The sequence below is a fragment of the Asterias amurensis genome, chromosome 3 (assembly GCF_032118995.1).
Source record: "Asterias amurensis chromosome 3, ASM3211899v1".
Lineage (NCBI taxonomy): Eukaryota > Metazoa > Echinodermata > Asteroidea > Forcipulatida > Asteriidae > Asterias > Asterias amurensis.
Window position 1 is genome coordinate 20,930,650 of NC_092650.1, and position 18,654 is coordinate 20,949,303.

Here is an 18,654-nt window from a genome sequence, read left to right on the forward strand (position 1 = left end):
GAAGATAAGCTTATTTTCCCGAGAATTTTTTTGTCAAAGGCACTGGATTGGCACTTTTGGTACCAGTAATTACTCAAAATAATTGTTAGCATAAAAACTTACTTGGTAACAAGCAATGGAGAGCTGTTGATAGTGTAAAACATTGTGAGAAACGGCTCCCTCTGAAGTAACGCACAGTTTTCAAGAACAAACTGATTTCTCACTTAAATATTTTAATGTGATTTTGAGACCTCAGAATTAGATTTTGAGGTCTCAAAATCAAGCATCTGAAAGCACACAACTTGTGCCACGAGGGCTGTTTTTTCTTCCATTATTCTCTCGAATCTTCAACGACCAATTGAGCTAAAATTTTCACAGGTTTGTTATTTCATGCGTATGTTGAGATACACCAAGTGAGAAGACTGGTCTTTGACAGTTACCAATAGTGTCCACAGTCTTTAAATGGAGATGCAAGATGTTGGTTTTGCTCCTGGAAGGTGACGAAAGATACCACTCGGCCAACTCGACCACCCAGACAATGAAGCCACAGTAGGCTGTAAACAACAATGATAGATTCGGCTGTGTACATTGATTGATTCGGCTGTGGCTACATTGATGGATTCGGCTGTGGCTACATTGATGGATTCGGCTGTATACATTGATGATTCGGCTGTGGCTACATTGATGGATTCGGTTGTGGCTACATTGATGAATTTGGCTGTGGCTACAGTGATGGATTAGGCAGTGGCTACCTTGATTGATTTGGCTGTGGCTACATTGATGGACTCAACTGTGGCTACAATGCTGAAAAAGCCTCTTCTTCAATGGCCATGCCATAGCAAGGGCTACTCGTTACTTCTGCTCAAGTTCGCCACAATAAAAACAATATGAGAAAAAATTGTCTAGAAGAAAACAAACATTCTGTAGTAATCTAGTCATCTTTATTTGTTTATCTCCACCATACAGCTCCAAAGTCTAAACTTTTAAAAATGTCTCTTAAAATCCATTCATTCTACATAATATTTTAATTTAGTTGCTCTCGCTATTAAAATTATGTTGGTGATTACTCTTATCACATAACTTGATCTCTACCGACACTAAGCTCAATAGAAATAATGACCAAGATAAAATTTCTTGCTTCCAAATCAATAGTATTAATAATCCTTAACCATCAAAATTAGTTAATGTAGGTGTTTTTTAATGTTGCCGCAGCATATCAACCACAATTTTCTGGCCACAGGGGTCCTTATAACTACATGGGTAGATACCTTTAATGGGTTCAAGTCTGGCACAGTTAGTTTTTTTTTTTGCCCTGAGCAACGGCGTAATTGAAAATTTCAGCAGACTGCTTGGCAAAGGAATCGTCAAAGAGAGTGAACGAATCATGCCCCAGTGAACTAGACAGAGCTTGTCCAGGAAGCAGTGCGAATGCAATACAAATTTTGACGTACAAGTTCGCAACAATTTATTCGCATCAGTTGAACTGTGCTCAACTCCTGTGAAACATTCGCAGCAGTGAAAACAGGGCGGGCTGTGACGTGAAAATTCGTATTGCATTTGCACTCGATATGGTCCAGGCTTTATCTGGGGTTTATTAAACACATCATCTATGTCCCCATGTATACATCTAGATGTTGAAATTACACATCTCTGTCCCGACATCCCTATGTTCTAACATCCCTGTGTTCTGACACCCCTATGTTCTAACATCCCTGTGTTCTGACACCCCTATGTTCTAACATCCCTGTGTTCTGACATCCCTATGTTCTGACATCCCTATGTTCTGACACCCCTATGTTCTAACATCCCTGTGTTCTGACACCCCTATGTTCTAACATCCCTGTGTTCTGACACCCCTATGTTCTGACACCCCTATGTTCCGACACCCCTGTGTTCCGACACCCCTATGTTCTGACACCCCTATGTTCCGACACCCCTATTTTTCATCATTAACTACTAACAATAAAGAGCACTACTAAACATATTAAAACTGTGCATTGTTGGGAGGTACAAATGATAAAAATAGTAATCCATTTGAATCGGCAGCAGCATACATACAAGCAGTTCTACATAAATTAACACTTTATATGTCTACAAATATTACAATCAAACAGGCAAGCCCGGACCATACTTCCTGCGAATGCGAATTAGATAAAAAATTTGACGTCACAGCCCTGTTTTGGCAGTGAAAGTTTCGCAGGAGTTGCACATAGTTCAACTGTTGGGAACTATTTGTTGCAAATTTTGACGTAAATTTTTTATTTGCATTCTCATTTGCATAAAGTATGAACCAGGCTTCGGTATTCCCCTATTCAAGGAAATATGAACCAGGCTTCGGTATTCCCCTATTCAAGGAAATATGAACCAGGCTTCGGTATTCCCCTATTCAAGGAAATATGAACCAGGCTTCGGTATTCCCCTATTCAAGGAAGTATGAACCAGGCTTCGGTATTCCCCTATTCAAGTGGTCACATACAACAGAAGCATTTATGTACAGCATCGTTGAAATTACTAGCTGGGCAGAAGGTAGAAAATTGCCCTTGATCTAGCAGTTAATTATATTAAGATACATTGTTGTTAACAAAATAGTGTATACTTAAATCAAGGGAGTGAAAGAAAAATGAATACTGAATAGGTGAAATGTTGTCATTGTGTTCATTTTTTCAATCAATGGACCTACCCATCAAGCTTTTTCATGAATTAACAAAATACAATTTGCTAATGTGTGCCCTACCAGCACATAATTCTGTCACAAAACAAATCCTGGTACAAAACATTTTACCAAGCTGCCGCCATTTGGCTAGCTGCATTGTTAGTGTGCGACACAATGTGCCGCTAAGGACCAAGATTTAATTAACCATTGAAAGCAGTTCTAGGCAGGGCTTGGCAGGGCCTCATGAAGTGGTCTATTAGATTAACTATCACATCAAATCTTGCATTTGATAAAATCATCATCGAGGTAGAGAAAAAAAGGACCCGCAAGACAGATTTCATATGGGGGGTTTACTAAACAACTCTTATCATTCATCACATTTTATAATTCAGCCGAGATAAAAATGAATTTATGCATCCGGTAAATGTATTTTTGATTTTGAGTTTAGTCTGGAGCTGTTGTTGAATTACAAATAGATATATTTAGTCCTCCGGGATGGTCCCCGACCCTTCATCAGTTTCCAGCAATGTAGAAGCGGTAAAGAAGCGCAACACCGAGGGCGACGATGGTTGGAATGATCCACTGGGCTAAATTACTGTAACGAAAAGATTCAAACAAAGTTTTAGTTTTGGTTCATTTATTCCGTCCAGGGTAAGGCAATAGTGAAAAAGAAATGTCATCAAAGCGGTGTGCCCTCCAAGACCTCGCCAATAAATCGCATACTTGTACATGTAAATATATATATTACAAAAATATACAACAAATATATATTACAAAAATATTTTTCAAACAGAAACTTTGATTGGCTATCATTTTCCCGTTTTTTTTTTCTGGATCCTTCCCTTAATCCCTTTCCCTTCTTTTTTTCTATAAATGGATATATGTATTTGTTTGTACTTATTTATGCCTCTGAAGAAGGTCCAGTTTGGATCGAAAGCTAAAATATAAGTTTGAGTATTACAGTACAAGTTTTAATTTTTTGAAAACAAAAGCATACAGCAGCCACAGCCAGGAACACCGGGGGGCTAACCCCTTCTCATTTCGTTTAGTACACTGGGTTCTTCTACATGTATTACACAACACATTGGACCAACGGCTATTAGTCCCATCCGAAGGACGAAGCAATGGTAAAGTGTCTTGCTTAATTAAGGACACAAGTGTCACGGCTGGGGATTCGAACCCACAGTCTGCTGATCAGAAACACCAGAGTTTGAATTCAGTGCTCTTAAGTGCTCGGTCACGACACTTCCACATTCCATAAATTAAGCCCTACACACAGAAGAATTGAGAACGTTTAGTTTAGTCATCTACTACCAAACCTCGCGAGTGATCGATCACTCTGCGCCATTTTTTCCAAGCATGCCTTGCTTACTCAACCCCATGGTATAGGTTCATTAATCTAGCATGTTTTAATAAGCCCTGTGGCCAATCGCAAACCTATGCACGCCGGCTCAAGTACATGGGGGAACTCGCAAAAGAGGCATCCAGTCAAAGAGCAACTGGTCCCCTCTTATTCTTCTTTGATAATGTGATAACTCCAAGGGTGACCGTGTAAAAAGACGATTCGTTTGAAACATGCAAACTATTCTAAGCATCCTACATACAAGCACAATGCAAGCGCTCAAAAGTTTTTAAAAAAGGTAAAAAACAAAGGGGGCAATCAGTGCTGTTTGTTTTTAGTACATCCCATCAGACGATAGTGACGAGAGGTATGAATCAGCGTGGTGCCCATGGTTGGACATGTCAACTACCTCGTTTATATCTCATGCTATTCTTTTACTGGATTACCCTTCATTTTTATTTGATGATACCTCACATTTGCTTCTGTCCCAACATATTATTACATTCTATGACCTTTGACCCTTTTCTGGCTACGATTACATCAGACACTGAGTGTCTGCTGCCAAAAGCAGTGCAGCAGCATGGCTTAAACAAAAAATATTAGGGAAAAAAACATGGGTACCAGCAAAAGTGAATCTTTGTGCCACTCAAAACCCTAGTCATGCCATGCTATTGTCAACCATGTAGAGTTTCACTGTTATTAACTATTACTGTACATCGACTCAAAAGGGTTCGGGTATCTTTTTGTAAGAGACAAAACACAATGTTCACAGATTTATATTAAACTTTATACGGCTCGAAGATATTGATGGTAGAAAGCTTCGCTTAAAGGAACACGTTGCCTTGGAACGGTCGAGTTGGTCTTTGAAAAGCGTTTGTAATCGTTTTTTATAAAATGCATATTGGTAGAAAGATGTTGTAAAAGTAGAATACAATGATCGACACAAACATGCCTCGAAATTGCGTGATTTTCCTTTTACCTTGTCGACTAACACGTCGGCCATTTATGGGGGTCAAAATTTTGACTCCCATAAATGGCCGACCATGTTAGTTCGCACAGTAGAAGGAAAACCACGCAATTTCGAGGCAAACTTGTGTGGATCATTGTATTCTACTTTTAAAACATCTTTCCAACCATATGCATTTTATAAAAAACGGTTACAAACGCTTTTGTTTAGACCAACTCGTCCGATCCAAGGCAACGTGTTCCTTTAAAATATTACTTGCTAAGGTGCTGTAGTTTTTGAGAAATGAGTAAAACAATGTCACCCACATAAATTGTCTCAGAGATAATCAGAGATAATCATGTATGTAGATTTTACCAGTACATGTACTTATTTCTCAAATACTACAGATAATTTGTCGTTGCATCAGGGATAAAGAGAGAATACAGTTTGTTTGTTTACCCTTAACAAATCGAGAGGTTAACACTACAAAAGATCACATTGGATGCTCTTTTATAAAAAAAAAAATTGGGCGTGCTGCTGTTTTTCCAGTTTCTGTATAAAAATTGTGACTCATGCAGTGACTTAAATTGGTTTGACTTGCACACTTACAGTAGGACTATTCAAATTATAGTAGAGTCTTACGTTTCGCTTCAGGGAAACCTAACAATAATCATCAACCTGCAACACGAACCTGAACCTCAAGCCAACAGTCACAAATAAACGGTGAAAAAGTAACGTAAGTAAGTTAAAGGCAGTGGGCACTATTGGTAATTACTCAAAATAATTATTAGCATAAAACCGTACTTGGTTTTGAGTAATGGGGAGCTGTTGATAGTGTAAAACATTGTGAGAAACGGCTCCCTCTGAAGTAACGTAGTTTTTGAGAACGAAGTAATGTTCCACAAATTTGATTTAGAGACCTCAGAATTAGATTTTGAGGTCTCGAAATCAAGCATCTGAAAGCACAAATTTTCACAGGTTTGTTATTGTATGCATATGTTGAGATACACCAAGTGAGAAGACTGGTTTTTGACAATACCAACAGTGTCCAGTGTCTTTCAAGAAAACGAACAGTCGAACTACTCAGGAAGAAATATAAATGGCACAAATTTAAAAGAACATATAAGACAACATAATAATTTGTTCAGTAAAATACATGTACGACAAATGAACTGACAACTTAAAACAAAACAAACTTGAACTAAAAAACAAAACAAATAAATACACATGACTGCGTCACCTACTTGTACATACAAGACATATTCTTTGAAACACTAAATCTAGCGTATCATCAAACAAACAAAATGTTACATAAAAGTAAATACTAAATTAAGTTTTTATTTAGACAGGGTAGCCTTTCAACTGCTATCTATGAGGACCCTGTGCACACAGCTGAGCACAAACAGTGACAAAGGTAAAACAGTGAAAATGAGAAGCAATGAGAAAAGCAATGAGTCAATAGCAGAACACAGAGTGTAAAACAAACACAAAAATCATACAAGGTTAGACGAAAAAATCACCAACATCAAAACTTTACTTCTAAACATGACGTGACATACAAAACTACCCTATGATTATGAATGCGAATGCAAAACAAATCTTGACGGCACAAATTTGCAACAAATATTTTGCATCAGTTGACATGAACTGAACTCTTGAGAAACATTCGCTGCAAAAACAGCTCGGTGCCGTCAATTTTTTATAAAAATTGCATTCGCATGAACCTGACTTTTATACCAGCACATTATCTATTTCTAAGACAAAGACATTATCTAAGTCTAAGACAAGACTTTATACCAACACATTATCTATTTCTAAGACAAAGACGTTATCTAAGTCTAAGACAAGACTTTATACCAACACATTATCTATTTCTAAGACAAAGACATTATCTAAGTCTAAGACAAGACTTTATACCAACACATTATCTATTTCTAAGACAAAGACGTTATCTAAGTCTAAGACAAGACTTTATACCAACACATTATCTATTTCTAAGACAAAGACGTTATCTAAGTCTAAGACAAGACTTTATACCAACACATTATCTATTTCTAAGACAAAGACATTATCTAAGTCTAAGACAAGACTTTATACCAACACATTATCTATTTCTAAGACAAAGACGTTATCTAAGTCTAAGACAAGACTTTATACCAACACATTATCTATTTCTAAGACAAAGACGTTATCTAAGTCTAAGACAAGACTTTATACCAACACATTATCTATTTCTAAGACAAAGACATTATCTAAGTCTAAGACAAGACTTTATACCAACACATTGTCTATTTCTAAGACAAAGACATTATCTAAGTCTAAGACAAGACTTTATACCAACACATTGTCTATTTCTAAGACAAAGACATTATCTAAGTCTAAGACAAGACTTTATACCAACACATTGTCTATTTCTAAGACAAAGACATTATCTAAGTCTAAGACAAGACTTTATACCAACACATTGTCTATTTCTAAGACAAAGACGTTATCTAAGTCCAAGACAAGGTTAACCCCTGACCTATACAGGAATATGAACATGCATTTCTAACAAAAGAAAAAACTCTTTGAGTTATACATGCACATTATATACATGTATGTATTACAAAAGGAAAAACTAATGAATTACATGTAAATATGCACATTATCTACACACGTTTGTCTGACAAATGAAAAGCTCTTGACTTATTACCAGGTACGTTATCTACATTTTCTAACAAAAGGAAAAAAAAAAAAAAAAAAAAAACACTTTGAAAGATCCAAGTGAAATTTGAACAAATGAATCGAGATGGTGACTCACATTGACACGGGGCATCAGACTTGATATGACATTAAGAGAGAGAGCAGCTACTGAGAAAAAAATACATACAAAAAAATAAAAAAAGTGAAAAGCTGCAAACATCAGAATTTGATGAAAAGTGTGTTTGAACGAAAAGATGAAAAAAAAAAAGCAAAACACAAATATTGTGTGCATCCCTGTGGAGACATCTTTTGTTCTTTCCTTTTCCCCTGTAGTTAAGAACCTCCCATAGACTTTTCACACAAAATCCCTTGAGAAGCACCCCAATCTTTTGAATTAAAAAAAGTTGTTTAGTTCATCGTTAGATTTTTTTAACCTGTTATTCTTAAGCAGGCGCACAAACACGACTGCGTTACACACCCTTAGTCGTATACAAAACAGCAAGTTGGAAAACTGGCTTTCAGACACTACCCAAAAAGGATATCTTGTCAGACAATTGGCTTTCATAACTAATTCCAACAGCAAAAATCCCCTTGCTTTACCACCTGTATTTGTGTTTTTTTATCAGATGGCTAAATTCATTCACTGCTGAGTTTATTCATTTATTCATTTGTTCATTTTTATTTTAAAATATCAAACAAAGTCTGATGACTAAAAAATATTCAGCTAACAAAGAGTGACATCAAAAACAAAGTGATGTAAATTAAAATGAATCAGAGGTATAATATGAGGCATGATGGTGGATTGTGGAATGGTTTAAAGGAACTGAACACTGTTGGTAATTACTCAAAATAATTGTTAGCATAAAAACCTTACTTGGTACGAGCAAAGGAGAGCTGTTGATTTCTCACAAAACATTGTGAGAAACGGCTCCCTCTGAAATTACATAGTTTTTGAGAAAGAGGTCCTTTCTCACTCAAGTAATAAAGACTTCAGCTGAAGCCTTTTATTACGCACACAAATTGTGTAACATGTGTGTTTGTTCATTCACTATTCTCTTGCAAGCAACTTCAACGACTAGATGAGTCCAAAACTTTTGAAGACTTGTTATTTTGTGCATATATTGGGATACACAAAGTGAGAATACTGGTCTTTGACAATTACCAATAGTGTCCAGTTTCTTTAATGATTGTGTTGTTAAAGCATTGCCTTAAAGCCATTATACACTTACGGAACAGGAAAAAAATAAAAGTTCACAGATTTACAGATAACTTACAGGGTTTACAGAAGGTAATGGTAAAAGACTTCTCTTGAAATATTATTCCATGAAATGCAAACAATTATCAATTCTCGACATTGAGAAATACGGATTATAGTAAACACATGTCATGACACTGCGAAACGTGCAGAAACAAGGGTGGATTTTCCCGTTATTTTCTCCCGAATCCGATGACCGATTGAACCTAAATTTTCACAGGTTTGTTATTTTATATATAAGTTGTGACAGACGAAGTGTGGACATTACTGTTTACCGAAAGTGTCCAATGGCTTTAAGTAAAACTGCCACATGTGCCTGTTTGCAATAAGCAGTCGAGAAAGAAAACAAATCACAAAACTGAGACGAACTTTTCTGATTAAACAATGCAATGATTGTGAATCTACATGAAGTAAACATAAACTTTATGCTAAGAGCAACCAGCAATGTTTGTGTTAACTTATTTGCATGTACCAGCATTAGTGACAACTGCTTGGAAAACACACAACTGCTGGTAATTGTATATAAAGTTAAAACAAAGCCCCTCTTTCTAGATCATGCATTGACCGAGTAGAATTTGGGGATTTGTAAATGGACGTCAATGTCTTTCTATACATACCCCTGCCCCAACTATTTATCAAAATAAGTATGCCCTTGGCAAACCCCTAGCGATATAATTAACTGATGTGATTATATCTTTCTAATTACTTGCAAAAACAACTTGACATATTTCATTTACCTTATTGTCTTTAAAGGCATTGGACACTATTGGTAACTACTCAAAATAATTATTATCATGGGGAGAGGTTGATAGTATAAAACATTGAAGTGACGTATTTTTAGAGAAAGATGTAATTTTTTACAAGTTTGATTTTGAGACCTCAGATTTAGAATTTGAGGTCTTGAAATCAAGCATCTGAAAGCTCACAATTTCGTGTGACAAGGGTGTTTTTTTTTTCTTCATTATTATCTCGCAACTTCGACGACCAATTGAGCTCAAATTTTCACAGGTTTGTTATTTTATGCATATGTTAAGATACACCAACTGTGAAGGCTAGTCTTTGACAATTACCAATAGTGTCCACTGCCTTTAAGGGTCTGGGTACTTTTTGTAGGACACAAAACACAACGTCCACAGATTTACATTTAACTCAAACACTTTTTGAAAATAATGATGTTAGAAAGCTTCCCTTAAAATATGACTTGCTTAGGTGCAGCAGTTTTTGAGAAATTAGTAAAACCAGTCACAAAAATAATTTTAGTCTGCATGCAAAACGAATTTTTGTGACATTGTTTTACTCATTTCTCAAAAGCTACATGTACATCACCTCAGCTAGTAATATTTAAAGATAATGTAAAGCTTTCTACTATCATTTTCTTCAAACGGTGTAACTTTAAAAATAAATCCATGGACATTGTGTTTTGTGTTACAAAAAGTTCCTGAATCCTTTAAGACAAAACATAATTTAGCTTTGCATGGGGGTGGATAGTTAGAATAAACTACAAACAAAAGTAAAATTGCAGGTACAACCAGGTAATAGAACTCTGTCGCAGAATTGTTGGCACTGAAAAGAGCTGCAGCCGATTTTTCACAAAACGCTAAGATCTCGAACTAAGGATTTATCCTAAGGTTTACATCCTACAGATTAATCCTAAGTAAGGAAGAGTTTGGTGAAACCGACGGCAGGTTTGTTTTTTGTTCTATGCCACGTATCTTTAGATGGAAAGTATACATGTACATAGGTTTGTTTTTTATTCTATGCCAGCTATCTTTAGATGGAAAGTATACATTTGGAGAATCATTTTCTTCAAAGTAATGTGGTTATGGAAAATGTATCAGTTTTTAACGCCAACAACTTGAATCTGTAAAATGTTTCTGTCTGATACATTGCTCAGGTTTTGTACTCTATTATTAACTTTTCTTACCGCATGGACATATATGTAACTGCTCTGGAGATTTGGCAATATCTAAAAAACACAACGACCTCTTGAATTGAAAATTTTACCTAAGTTAGTTTTATGTATAAGATTATCCTGTAAAAATGAATATTTTTCAAACACTCTTTTGAGTAAAAAAAAAAAGAAAAGACATACAGGAAATATACCCATAACACATGTGATGAAAAAAGTTGTGATGATAAGGCAAGAACAAAATAAATGTTTACTGTCCTGCCTTTTTGAAAAAAGTAAGGGGGAGAGCCTTTTTTTTATAGCTGGCCGACACACTTTGCAAAAAATGACTGGCTGGGATATTTTTTCAAAATTAAATGTTTTGTTCTGGGATTGTTTACAATTAATATATCTTCTTCTTCTTTTTTCGCAAAAAAAAGGAGGCGGCCCCTGAACAGAAAGTGCAAAACATGTTTTTTTTTTTTTTGATTAGTTGAACTGTGTCTACTCAAGGTCAAGTCTAAAGCAGAATGATTAGAATGCAGTAAGAGAGCGCAAAATTAAGAGCCAGTGGAATCATGTCACAGGACTGGAATGATTATTAGCAGTGCCCGAGCAAGGGCTGAGGCAATCGGTGTGAGCTCTGATTGTTAAAAAAGCAGATGGTCTCAGTACAGGTTTTTTTTTAATAACGATTCTGAATCAGTGTTGTAGCTACACCAATTTCAGGGGTGGGCTCTAAATCCAACTTAGTCTCTGAAGGGCAAATGGTTCAACAAAATTATTTATGTTTAGATGTGGGGGGCCATCATCGCCAAAGGGAAATCTGTGGGAAATCTGTGCCTGGCAGCACAGTGTATTTTGCTTAGAGTGCTTGGCGACAATGTGTTAGTTCTGGGCAAGCCCACCCAGCACTGCAGCTACAACACTGTTCATAATCACAACAATGTGGGTGACATGCTTCCAGAGGGAAAAAAAAAAGGGGGAGGGAAATTGACGGCTAGTACCATTTTGATTCGACCTGATTTGTCCGACTGTTTTCACCACTGGAAAGGAGATGGAAATGCAAAGACGTGAACACAAGACTAGATACAATGAAAAGGGCCTGTCTCTCAGAAATTTCTTCCAGATCAAAATGAAGACAATCCGCAGGGCTAAATAAAAGTAATAATAAATGTCAATCACAGCCCGAAGGCCGTCTCAAAGCGCTTCCAGCATTATTACCCCTGGTCACTAGGCCTTAAACCATCCCAGCTCCCTGGGGAGTAAACAGCTGAGTTCTAAGCTAATCATTCACATAAGGTATCTCTGCCCTCAAAGGTACCCATTTACCCCTGGGTGGAGAGACAATATAGAAATAAACATTAAAGTACCATAAGTCTTCGCCAGATAGGTCGTGGCCAATACATAAATTTTTGCCCTTTGAAATGCTGCTGCAGTTTATACGCTTGGGCGGCTTATAATATTGTTATAGTAGATGAACAAAAACCAGTGTCACTTTTCTAAGAAAAAGATTGTTTTTAAAGTATTCTACATGAAAACACTTTTGTTCTTAAATGAGAACAAACATGGTGCAAAACATGCCTGTGTGATGTAATGGTGTTGACAAATGTTGAAAATCCTAACAGTAAACTCATCTTCGTCTTTCGACGACTGAGCCGAGGAGTTGTGAAACTTTTGCCCCAATTATTGTTATACTCGATTTAATTTTGATTTTCCCTTGTCTCATTCTTATGCTGTGCAAACACACACAACTCCGCGGCATGTATTGTTCAGAACGCTGTCTATATACAACGCATTTACTATGGCGTGGCAGCTGGTACCCAGAAGACAGCTATTTCACAATGATATTGTCCATGTCATTTCACATAGTTAAATTCCCCCATTTCAGTTAAACATATTAATTTACCAACTGCAACAAAATGGTTGATAACTGTGTCATCAAACCACACATGGAAGTTAAAACAGCTCGGGAAGAAACAAATGACAAAACTGTACCATCTATTGGCTAACCAAATGTAGACTAAAAATATACTTCAAGCAAACAGACATGTGGGGGCTCCACTTAAAGGATTTGGGTACTTTTTCAAAATGTACACAGATTTACATTAAACTTACAGGGTTTGAATATAATGATAGTTAAAAGCTTCCCTTCAAATATTACTTACTGAGGTGCTGTAGTTTTTGAGAAATGAGTAAAACAATGTCATGAAAATACGTTAATGCTTAAAATAATTTTGGTCTATTTTCATGACATTGTTTTACTAATTTCCCCAAAACTACAGCACCTCAGCACGTAATATTTTCAGGGAAGCTTTCTAATATCATTATCTTCAAACTGTGTAAGTTTAGTGTAAATCTGTGGACATTGTGTTTTTTGTCCTACAGAAAGTACATAATGTACACCCTTTAACTGATTTGGGCTATCGACCCATTTGGGTCGATAGCCCAAATCAACTGTCACCAAGGGCACGTTGACGCCTACTCCTGGGGCTGAAACACAGTTACCCCCTTCACAGTCTGTAAGGATGTTGGCATGGGTTTCATCCACTAGTCAGGGGTTTCCCTTAACTTTTGTTTTTCAATTGCCCGGCGAGCGAGTCAACCAAAATTCTTGATCGTCCGCAGGATTTTTCACTAGCCGCATGTATTTATACTTAAAGTTCAAAAGGAAAAAAACAACAACAAAAAACATGGAAGTAAAGTCCTGCTAAAATTGCTTTTTTGGAGGATGTTATATCTATATTTTTACCTTAAATTATCCCTTTTCCATCAACAACAACTTTAATGACTTTGTGTAGTAGCCTGGCTGCTAGAGCAGAATGCACTACCTCCCCAACTTAAAATTACTTACGATAAAACCTGAACATAATCCAATATGGTTTTGTATGATACAGTAACAATACTTTGTATCAAAGTGCCTTTCACTACATGTAATACTATGTGTTCCATTCCTGACACACCCTCAACTTCTTAGGAGTATGCAGCATCAGCAGCTAAATCTGTGTACGCTGTCAGGGATGTGATAGGCTGTTAAAAAAAAACTGAACTCTGAGCGCAAAGCGCAAAAGCATGCAAGCTCAAAAACTTGCGAGTATGAAGCCCAATATTAACATTAATCTTTGGTTTTAAAATCCCCACTCCGCAATCTGGGGCGTTTTATTATATGGTTAACCGTTACACCTCCATTTCTTTTAGAATTTGATCTTGGGATACGAAAAACGGAGATTGCTGGATGACGATCATTGAAAACCTGCGATGCAAGATGAAGTATAATAACCAAGGCAGCGACCGGCAAGAGAGAACAATTACACATTTACATGGGATGTGGATATACTGCAAACACATGTTAGTGCCATAGTTTAAGCAAAATCTCAAGTTAGGACAAGTTACTCGTCCTAACTTAGGACTAGCCATACGTTTTTACAATCTCCAAGGAATAGTTCTCATTTTCCTAACTCATGCCCCCTGGTGCCCTTGAAATGCTTGTGACAGTAGAAATTCACAATTTTCTCAAAGGGTGAAAATACCTTGGTGCCCCTTGTCCTTTTTTTCAATAATGAAGTTTTCAGGCCTTTGATACACTGCATGGCTGTAGTACCAATCAAAACAACAGTGAAAATGGTATTGGATGGTCACATAGTAGGAGGGTTAATAGTGCGCAGAAAAAGAAACCAGAATGATGAAAAATGAAAAGTAACCATTTAACGAGTTATGAACCAACCTTCCTGAAGAACCCGAGTCCGGTGCGACAGGTCCTGTGTTAGACTGCAATTTAAAAAAATAGTCATTCGTAAAATTGACAGCTTTGAACTCAAAACTGAAATTGAAAACATCTTAAAATAAATCTCAGAAGTGGTTTTCACTTTTTCTGTGCATTTTCAAAATGGAATTAGAATGTCCTTAATTTCTAGATTTAGATGTTTCTTATACTAATCATTGTTTAGTTAGAGTGGTACAGGTAGATAATGAGAAATTGTTAACATCGTACGAGAGCAATAACATGGTTGCTGTACACTAGTTGTAAGCTTTTTTTATATAAAATAATTAATCTATTAATTTATTTGAGTTTGAGCTATTACTTTGAAAAATAGTGGTAAGGGTCTTGTAAGTGAGACAAGGCAATGCTTTACAGGCAACTTGTAGGCAACCAACTGCAGTGCATGCTAAGGAACCATTTTTGTACTGGTAGCACATGAGTAATTTTTCAAACAATGTCTTGCGATGCCCACGAAAAATACGAGATAATTAAAATGTAAATGGATTCTCCTTTTGGAGATTGCCTGTAAATTGCCTTGTGTGACGTATGGCCCTCAAACATTTCACATTTTATTCTATTAATTGTGAAATAAGTTTTCAAGAGAAACTCCAAAAATAAACTTCAGTAGCTGTATCTTTCATGACTCAACCTTTGAATCTGCTAACAATAGAGGTACTGTGTTTATCTTGGTGTATGTGTTAAATACAAAGTGTGTTTTGCTCCCTCTTTGGGGGGGGGGGGCTAGTACTTTATGTCAACAGTTTTTCTCAATGGACCCATAGACAAACCAAAGAGTAAGGACAGAGATGACAAACAAAGAGTTATTATTAGAATGGTTGACAAATCATTATCAGAAGTTTGCCGAGGAATAGATTTGTAGAAAATGATTAGAACAATTGGAAGTTCCGGCTCACCGTTACTGATGTTTCCCAGTCCGCCTGTTGGACAGAACAAACACAAAACAAATGATAGTTTTTGAAAAATGAGTAAAACAAGTCACAAAATAATTTTCGCAAAAAAATACATTATAGATACACCAAGTGAGAAGACTGGTATTTGACAATGACCAATAGTGTCCAGGGTCTTTAACACATTTGGTTGCTAAGCTACAGCTATTTCCAATGAATTTTTGTTTCATCAAAAGAATGTTTTCAAGATGTTTTCACCTCTGCTAGATCTCCGATAAGGTAATCTTTCATAAGTTCTCTTGCGTCTGCAGAATGTCCCACATCTTCAAAGGATTCTGTTGCTGAGACTCCTGTGTACGAAATTGATCAACAATTGATTAACTTGGTTCTTTGGAACAACACGGCAAATTCTTTTCAATAATAAAGAGTTCTGCACAGGTTTACCATCAGGGGTCCAAATTTCAACATGCCCACTAGCCTACAGCCGACTAGATTTACAGCCGGGCTACACAATTATCCAGTTTGGCGGGCTACATGTAGTGGAAAAATAATGCAAAAATCAACTGCACAAACAATAATGAACTCTGTTGATGGTATTGTAAAATGAATCACTTTTCGTGGCCAGTCTGTGCCTGTGACTCGAGAGGTAATGTGTTTTGCAGGCTACCAAAATCTCATCAGGGCTACTAACAATTCCAATTACCATGAAAAAACACCATTATTTGGTTCCCTTGTTAGCAAAATTAGCATTCACCATTTACAGGAGAAATAAAAAAATGGAATGCCTACTGTGGGATTCCTTTAGAGGAACACGTTGCCTTGGATCGGTCGAGTTGGTCTTTGAAAAGCGTTTGTCACCGTTTATTATAAAATGCATTGGTTAGAAAGATATTTTAAAAGTAATATACAATGATCCTCACAAATGTGCCTCGAAAATGCGTGGTTTTACTTTTACTTCGTGAACTAACACTGTCGGCCATTTATGGGCATCAAAAATTTGGCCCACAGTGGTAGTCGACAAGGTTAGGAAAACCAAGCAATTTTGCGTGATACTTGTGTGGATCATTAGATGCTATTTTTTAAATATTTTTCTAATCATAATGCATTTTATAACAAATGGTTGCAAACGCTTTTCAAAGACCAACTCGACCAATCCAAGGCAACGTGTTCCTTTACGGACCGAGAGGTGAGCACGCCTTTACGTGTGCTTACTGTATAAAGCAGTGCTATGAAATAGAAATCGCGCAGCAAGCACATTGGCTGTTTAAGCAGCGCTATGAAATTGAGCCCTGTTATCAAACAAGTACATGCAGTTTGATTTCAAGCAATGGGTTTGTATATTATACTATTTGTACTTCTTTTGTTTTCCCTTTTGATTTACTCTTCTAAGTCTAGGGCCCACTCTATTGAAATCTCCTCAATTTGAATACATTATAGATTTGTTTTAAACCTTGCTGGTACCCTTCTATTTAGATCAACATCCTTTTTTTATTTTACTTGCCATGCTTTGATAATGTATGCTGTACACGATAATGCTGTCTCATTCTCGTTTTCATGAACATGTCAATGCGATCCGGCGCCTCATGTACAAATAAATGTTTAAATTTTTCTGTGCTATGAAAATGGCTATTGATAACCAGCAATGAGATCATAACCATTAGGCTGGTTTCAAGCGACCAAGGTTGTTTAACTATTGCGACTAGTCAGAGTTTGGGCTAACTTAGGTGGTGTCCGAAATGGCGACAGGTACCGCTAGATCAGCGCGTTGAAGAATAGGCAGACGCCCGCAATTTAGCCGTAACTGAAGTAACCGTTTTTTACGCGGCCTAAGTCGTAATATTACTATCGTTAACTATATTTATAGTTAACGATAGTTCACGGTCATTGTGTCACTAGATAAAATTTATTCAGAATTGACTATTTGATCAGAACGAAACTTGCCTCCTTGTTCAAGAAGTACTTCTTCACCACCAGGATGCTGAAAGGGAAGAAAAGAAGACAATAAATAATAAAATAAGCTACTTTGCACAAAAGCATCATTGGAATTAGACAGGTAACTACAGCAAAGTCCTAGAAAAGACATCATTATACATGTAATAATAGGTTTGATCCAGTGAGTTAAATAGCGCTTGGCGTGTAAACTCCCAGCCAGTGGTCTGGGCCCAATTTCATAGAGCTGCTGAGCACACAAATTTGCTTAGCATGAAAATTTTGCCTTGATAAATTAACAAGGTTACCAACCAAATTTCTACATGATTTTCGGGACAAGCAAACAACAGCTGAAAATACCAAAAAACAAGCAATAAGCAACAAATGGAAATTTGTTTGGTTAATATAATCTTTGACTTGACTTTGAGTGTAAAAATGTACTCTCTACAACTACAAGACTCTACTCCCTCTCCTCTACGAACGATAAAAATAAATTGAATTATATTTATAAATAACTACATTAATTACAAATAGCGTACTGACTCCTCCATGCGGCATGTCCGGAGTATGAATATTTCATAATAAAGAAGGTTCTAATACTCAACGTTAAAAAAAAATCGAACTTTTTCGAACTTTTTTTGACCCACCCACATCTACCATGAGTGACCATGATCTACAAAAAGCACAGGAACATCATTGCTTGCGAAAATTGTAAATGGAAATTGAGGAGGGTTAAATGATGATTATCGCAACTATCTAAAAAACGATGAGTTGATGGAAATGGTCCAGCCAAGAAAGTTGCTCTACTACCAGTACTACTGCACTAGACTTTCTACAGACATTCATGACACTGAAAGAACAAAACTTAAAACTCCGATCCCAAATACAATGGGGCCGGGTGGGAGGAGTCCAAGTGTACTCACATCATCCAAGAATTTCGTAATGTCGTAAACTTTGTTGTGAATTACAATCCATATATCCTGGCTAGTTTTGTGGTCCTTGATTTCTTTTAACGTATATGTCTTTGTCTCCGACATGATTTGTTGTGTGAATGCTCTTCCCTTTGCAGCAAAAGTTTACTTATATTTAGAAGATTGTTCAGCCGCCCCTCAGCTGCATGAAGTGGTCCGTATTTCGCCCCGATCAATTTGTCTCTGTGATCATCATCGATACATCATCAGTGGTCGTCGGCGGTTGTTTATGTGGTTGTATGTGTGTACATTTTAACGGGTACCACTTTCATCTGGCTTCCTTTTCCTCTCACCCTTACACTGCGTAGATTCGTACCACGTAAAATGAATGGTATCAGGAG

At 36.7% G+C, this 18,654-nt stretch overlaps 1 protein-coding gene across 5 annotated transcripts; it reads right to left on the minus strand.

Annotated features, from left to right (window-relative positions):
- Positions 1-898: 898 nt before the first annotated feature.
- On the minus strand, positions 899-18,518 carry LOC139934599 (cytochrome b5-like). 5 transcript variants are annotated; one of them, XM_071928885.1, is made up of 8 exons: positions 18,266-18,518; positions 17,355-17,391; positions 15,672-15,763; positions 15,420-15,443; positions 14,470-14,513; positions 11,753-11,791; positions 7,721-7,767; positions 899-3,227 (listed from the first exon to the last, which is right to left on the minus strand). In XM_071928885.1, the coding sequence occupies exons 1-7, from the start codon at positions 18,377-18,379 to the stop codon at positions 7,752-7,754; spliced, it is 366 nt and encodes a 121-aa protein (XP_071784986.1). In that variant the 5' UTR covers positions 18,380-18,518; the 3' UTR covers positions 899-3,227; positions 7,721-7,751. The 5 variants fall into 5 exon arrangements, with proteins under 5 accessions (XP_071784986.1, XP_071784984.1, XP_071784988.1 ...); XM_071928883.1 differs by having other exon boundaries at positions 7,721-7,770; XM_071928887.1 differs by lacking the exon at positions 11,753-11,791 and having other exon boundaries at positions 18,266-18,517.
- Positions 18,519-18,654: the final 136 nt, after the last annotated feature.